The 6,758-nt window shown below is 38.9% G+C and overlaps 2 protein-coding genes across 2 annotated transcripts in view; one reads left to right on the top strand and one right to left on the bottom strand.

Moving 5' to 3' along the window:
- Nucleotides 1-5,165, bottom strand: part of LOC126404181 (Fc receptor-like protein 5) — a 62,107-nt gene extending 56,942 nt beyond the window's left edge. The window contains exons 1-5 of the mRNA XM_050067226.1: nt 5,056-5,165; nt 4,917-4,952; nt 4,503-4,772; nt 2,352-2,606; nt 1,610-1,885 (exon numbers count right to left, since the gene is read on the bottom strand). Coding sequence (XP_049923183.1) covers nt 1,610-1,885; nt 2,352-2,606; nt 4,503-4,772; nt 4,917-4,952; nt 5,056-5,092 — 874 coding nt within the window. The 5' untranslated portion in view covers nt 5,093-5,165. The remainder of the gene's footprint in view (nt 1-1,609; nt 1,886-2,351; nt 2,607-4,502; nt 4,773-4,916; nt 4,953-5,055) is intronic.
- LOC126404189 (high affinity immunoglobulin gamma Fc receptor I-like) overlaps nt 1-6,758 on the top strand; it is a 135,071-nt gene that overhangs the window by 47,558 nt on the left and 80,755 nt on the right. The window lies entirely within an intron of this gene.

Raw genomic sequence — 6,758 nt, forward strand, 5'->3', positions numbered from 1 at the left:
TATAGTGATGTTGACTGCATTGCTGAACTGTCCTGTTTCAGACTCACACCAGTAGACTCCACTCTGCCAGTAATGGTCCATGTTGCATCTGGATCCAGTCATGTTCCCCCAGGAAGAAGAGGACGAAGAACAGTGTCTCGGGTAGCCATCTACAGAAAACCTGCTCACTCTCCACTCAGCAGAGTTTCCCTCACAGCTCAGTGACACAGGCTCTCTGCTGAAGTGTTGCATTCTGTCAGGACTCACTGTGAGAGACGCTGCTGAATGAGAATCTAAAAACACATAAAAAGCAGACAAACTGGTTTTAATCTGTTTAAATGCTGGAGTATAGACACAAAGGATCACACCAATACAGGTATATCATAACATTTAAAATTACACCATGGAAACAATCCTTCAGGTTTAATGTGGATTTAATCATTTTGACAGTTGAGACTGAAACAATTCTTAGTCATGCACCAGTGTAACACAGTGCATGTTATGTAATTTGTGCAAAAGTGAAGTGTGCAAATTGTGAAGGAATGTGCAGTTCACAGACTGCACAAATACGTGCATACAGTACATTACTGATCTCTGGGTACATAATTTCAATGTGAATCGCCAAAGAGAAGATGTGCACAACAATGTTATGTGTCAGGATGTTTGGAAAACTAAACTATTGATCTGATGCATTTATACAATCATCTGAGCATGGAAAAGTCAAAACAAACCTACCTCCAGACCAGACAAACTTAGGTCGACTGACATAACTAAAATACACTGGATATCCTCTTTGAACACCACACACATATCCTGTTGTGTGTGTCTGTCCATCAACAATGTAGGAATCCTGTTCAGTCCCATGGATTTTGCCAGGTATCAGCTCATAGCTGTAGGAGTCGTTTGACAGATTGGGAACAGCCTTATACCAGAAGAACTTCCATCCTGGAGAGCGATGTTTAACACTGCAGTTCAGAGTTACTGAGGCTCCAGGACTCAGCCATAATGGAGACACAGTGAGGTCAGGAAAGACTGGATCTGTTGGAAAGTGATATCACAGAATAAAAAACATGTTTTGATGTATTGTAGGTGGATTACATGCACTGCTTGTATCCAAAATCAAATGTTAAGGTGCACTGTCTTAAAATACAGGGAACAAAATCACTTTTTTTCCACATTCAGCAAAATGAAAATGACGACTGATGACGTGTGACTTACAATCAGATACTCTCAATGTGAAAGCATCACTCCACTCTGTTGAAGACTTTTCATGTTTCAGTGTGCCCATACACCTGTAGTCTCCGTTGTATGATGACAACACATTTCTAATCATGTTTTCCTTTTGTTTTTCAGGTCTGTATGAGCGGGGTGTCGTCCACTCATACTCCCACTCAGCGTCTCCTTCATCCTCAATTTCACATGTAAGTATGATCTTCTCTCCAGAGTATATCTCAGACCGGTTGGGTCGCAGGGTCACAACAGCTCTGTTTGTGACTGTTCATGATCAAGAGGCCACAAATAAAAAATGAGAAAAGATTAAACATCAAACTCATTTTAGCGTTAGTCTTAATCCTCATTCAAAAATACACAGTGTATTATTTTCTGCATTTTATATTCCATGTCATATTACCGACTGGATCACTGTACTCTGTGTAGTAAAGTGGATCTCCTCTTCCTCCTCTGCACCAGTAGAGTCCTCCCTGTGAGACACTGATTGTTTCATTTGAGAGGAAGACATCATCTTTTGTGGTCAGAGGTTCAGAGGTTTTATTGCCTCTGTACCAGAAGTATTTCCAACCAGATGATGATGATGATGATGATGATGATGATGATGGGCTCACAGAGCAGGTCAGTGTCACACTGCCCCCTGATGGAAAGTATCTGCTCAGGTTGGCCTTTGGTTGTGCTGTTTAATTTAGACAAAGACATAAAAGTGGTCATTATTTCCCTGTGAATCAGTCCAATTTGAAAGATAATTAAAATGAATAACATAATCTCATCCAGCATTCTTGGTGGTGCTACAACTTACTGTAGAAAATTATATCAAATTATTTTGATCACCTTTTTAAATCAGTAATATATTATTTAAGTATCGTAAACTGATGGAAATCAGTTGCAACAATGCTTCTGTTAAACATTTATTAACCACTAAAGCTGTTGGTTAAATTAACCTAACATGGATTAAAGTGAGCACAAACACACTTCTAAGAATGAACGACAATTTAAACACAGCTTTCTCTTTTTCCTTTTGTTAAGTGTCCACTGTCTCTAAGATAATGCAGAGGAATCATCACTCCACTTCACTCTGGAAATGCTAAAGTACATGCCTGCTGCTCTTTAAATTTTGAGACTCTAGTATGAAAACTACTTACGTTCCATTTTGAGTTTTACTGGTTCAGATTCTTCATCCTCAAATTTACACATGTAAGAGCTCCCATCTGAAATGACTTGAAATGTGTTTTCTGAAGACATCGCTGACTGATGGTTTGTGTCTGTTTCAATAGGTGATCCGTCTTTGTAGAAAACAGCATTCTTCTCCTTTGTCTGAGTACGATGTCGACAGCGCAGGGTCACTGAGTCTCCTTCAAACACAGTGGATGCAGGACTTTCCAGGATCACATCTTTGTCTGTGGAACACAGGTCAGTAGGTGTTTCATTAAATCATCTCAACAAATGAACATATCAGTCATTTGAAGAAACGTATCAACGAATCAGTGATTTATGTTTGTAACATTAGAATTTATCAGTAAGTTGGAGACGGAAGAAGCTGCTGACATCTGTTACTGTAAGAAACAATGGCAGGTTTGTTAAGTGTTGAAAAAGTACACTTCCCCTGTAAGATGGGTTAATTTCTCACATGTATTGTCCCTTATTCATTTGCTTTCGTTTTCTTTCACAGGTCTGTTTGTTACTTATCAATGATGGACAAAAAAGTACAGTGACACTGTACAAGGAAAGAATTTGTTTTCCTTTTTTCCCTTCAAACAACATTCACCCAAATCCCAACATATCTATTCTCTCACGTTAACATCAGACCTAAAGACAACCAAAATTGACCATAACTGAGATATTCTATTCTCAGACATGAAATAAAAAATCGTCAATACAGGAGCGATATCTGATACTAGGAAAGGAAAATAGATAAATGAAGTAAATAAACTAAATAAAATAAAATAAAATTATTATCACATGTAGGGTCCACATCTGGGTATATTCATGCCAATTTGGCTTTAGATATGTGAATACAGTGAATTACTTTAAACTGCAAGAGTGTATGACAAGTGCACATCAAAAAGGAATGTATACGATTAAGATCAGTGAGAGCCTAGCAGTGATGGCCAAATGAAGCCTCATGAACCACTTTCTTTATTTTCTGACCCCACCAAATGGCGCTCTTGGTTTAAAGATAAAGGCTGAAGGACTTGCAATGAGGTGTACTTTCAAACCTTTGTTGAACAGACAGTGCCATCTGGTGGCTTCAGAAAATAAAGACAGTGGTTCATGAGGCCTCATTTGGCCATCACGAGAGCCTAGGTCCTGTTCCCAAGCAGCTCCTAAAGCCACCATCGAGGGGCAAAGCAGTTTTGAAATAAGATTGTGAAGATGAGACATGATGCCTTTTGAAATGGGGTTGATAGAGAGAAATACACCAATAGGATTGACTGGAGGTTCATGAGAAAATTGTGATACTAAATGTTGTACATAATGCTTGACTTGAAAGAATCTAAAAGAGTGCATTTTCTACTATACCAAAGGTTTCTGACAATTGGGAAAAGGAAACAGTGATTTTCAAAAAAAGAGATCACCAAAGCATCTCAAGTCTTTTTGTGTGCCAAATCTTAAATGCGGCATCAGCCAATGAGGGAACAAATAGATGATTAGCTGTAATAGGACTTTGGAGTGAGAAGGCCCTCATTCCAAAATGTCTCCTGAACTGAGTCCAGATTTGAAGGGAATGCTTAACGACAGGGTTGCTGATAGAAGTATCAGAGGTAAGAGGAAGCACAGCACCTAAAAGGGCAGGTAAAGAGACTGGACTACTGGTACAGACCTCCATGACTACCCAAGCTGGACACAAGGGTTCATGGTGAAAGTACATCCAATACATCATACAACAGATATTCACTGCCCAGTAATAGTATTGAAAATTGGGGAGAGCCATTCTCCCCCACCTGCTTGGGTCTCTGCAGGAACACTACGTGACGGGGGGTGCTTCCCATTCCAAATGTAGGATAGCTTTAAGGGGTCAAAGGCCAAAAGATCCTTATTCATTTTCACAAGGGATAAATATCAGATGGTTGTTGGTTAAGTCTTACTTTTATAGTCATGATACAGAAATACAATATTGCATCTATAAAGCATCAGTGAAGCTGGTCATACTTTCTTAATCTCTAACTAGCTTTTACACTATTAAAAAACAACTTCATTATACATTATATATTACTACCTTCCCAAGCAGGGTGATCATATATACATAAATGCTTAAAGTGAACTTGGTCATGGTAGTAAAACTTATCACTTACCTGATACAGTTAGAGAGACTTTATTACTTTCTTTTCTTGAATATGCTGAGCGCTTGGGATCACCAATGCACTGGTATTCACCACTGTCGTCTGTAGACAGAGATTGTGATGTATATCTCTTAACTGAGCCAAAGGGGAGAAATTCTCGACCATTCCTGTAGATTACGTAATACCAGTCGGTGTCTTTTCCCATCCTCATGTCACATATGAAGGTAACAGACTCTCCGGTAAATAAAGTGGACCAGTTTGGTTCAATGGTCAGCACAACATCTAGAAACCAACATAAACATTGTGTTTTCTTTATTGTATTAATTAAACACTGCCGAAACAGAACACACAGAAAATGGTGAAAAGTGATGCAGTTGTTGAATATTTGTCTCCAGTGAATATATAAACAAGAAGAAGTATAATTACCTTGAGCATGTCCACAGTAGAGGAGTATATTCAGTGCTGAGATAAAAATTGGAACTTCATCAGACATAATCAAACTTACAGGAATGATCATTTCTTTCATTAATGGCGACAATTCTTTCAAAGTCACTGGTGTACTCACAGAAAACCCCCAGCACACAGAGCAGAGTGTGCCCCATCTTCACACTCACGACTGTTACTCTGCCTCTGAGAAATGCTTCGACTTTGTGTAAAGAAAAAGCTCAGAACGTGTGAATCATATGATGAAAGATCAGAAACTGTGGGATGACAGAAGATGCATTAAATATTAATACTGGACAGGAAGTTTTCTCTCACTTCTTCTTCTGAGTTATCGCATTCTGTACTTCCTTCCCTTTTACAGGAAGCTCACCCAACCAGACTGGTTTGACCACGGCATATTTTAATGTTAGTTTTTGTTGGATTTTATTTGTTGTGACCCACACAAGACAATCTACAAATGTGTGCCATGATCCACAAATATTTCACTATCCATAAACATGTCTTGTCATATTTGATTTGAGTAAAGTCACATCCACAAAAATAACAATTGATTTGCAAATACATAGAACTTATTCTGTGGACATGTACTTTAATTTCACAGAAAAATGTTACAGGTTTTACGAATGTGAACAGTTTCACCACAGTAACATGAAGTCATATTTATGCATTTGTGGATCCATTTTTACATGTGAGACTGGTTTTTGCACATTTGTGGATTGCTTCCTGTCAGTTTGTGGGCCATGTGACATTTGTGACTTCTCCCCTGTTTGTCCAATTTCTATGGCAGCAGATCTATAATAAAATATATCCATGTGTGGTGCAATTACTCTGAGAGCAATAATGGTGCTTAATGATAAACTGAGCTATAGTGAAATAATCCCTATTTACAGTATTATCAGAGTTTTTGGTCTAAAAAAAGTACTTTTATAGATTTCATATTTTGTTGACAGTTAAGAAATAAATAAACAAAAACCATAGGGTACTCAACAGCTTAGATCACATAGTTGTCACAATAAAGCTCAGAGAAGGATATTAAAACAAGGGCTGCATGTAAAAATAAAATGACATGATTGTGAAAACAGCGTAGGAATGTTTTTACAGTCTGTGATGCATTGATAAGATGAAATTGGTCATGACTACACACACAGGAAGTGTTGCTGACTCCTATGCATAACTGAGCATGCGCTCTGTCCAGAAATGAGATATTTGTTCTTGCATTTTGCCATAAACATCATAAAATAAACAGCAAATGTTGCTTTTTTAAAATGTTATTTCTTGCTCCAACTAGAACCGGAGAAAAAGCAGGCCAAGGCACCACCTGTCATTGTGAGAACATTAAAGGGCCAGTGTGTAAAATGGGTTGAAAACAGTGACATCAGTGGTCAAATTCTAGATTGCAGGGCTCACTCGCTCACCCCTCCCGTCGGGTAAATGGCAGTGGCCTCGTAGCGACAAAAAGCCTTGCGTAGACACGAGTTTTTCAGCAGTAGGTCTATCTAGCGACGAGGTGTATGTTTATTTAGAAATCTAAACCATGTTACGATATTGTAATGAATCCCTCACGAGCAGGAGACCAGAGGAACGTTCGGGGAAAAGGCCAGTTTATTTGAGCACTCCAAAAACTCAGATAACACTCCAGGGGGTAAAAGTCCCAAACTTTGACTCTTCTAGCGTAACACACACACTTCATACACACATACTCACTTACAGTACCAAGCGGGTACCCCCTCCCCTCTCTGCTCCACCAATCTCCAGCCCGCACACTGACTGACAGCGTAGCCTGTAAACAGAGCTCAGCTGTTTATTTAGCCTAGCAATATCTCC

The sequence above is a fragment of the Epinephelus moara genome, chromosome 17 (assembly GCF_006386435.1).
Source record: "Epinephelus moara isolate mb chromosome 17, YSFRI_EMoa_1.0, whole genome shotgun sequence".
NCBI classification, from domain to species: Eukaryota; Metazoa; Chordata; class Actinopteri; order Perciformes; family Serranidae; genus Epinephelus; species Epinephelus moara.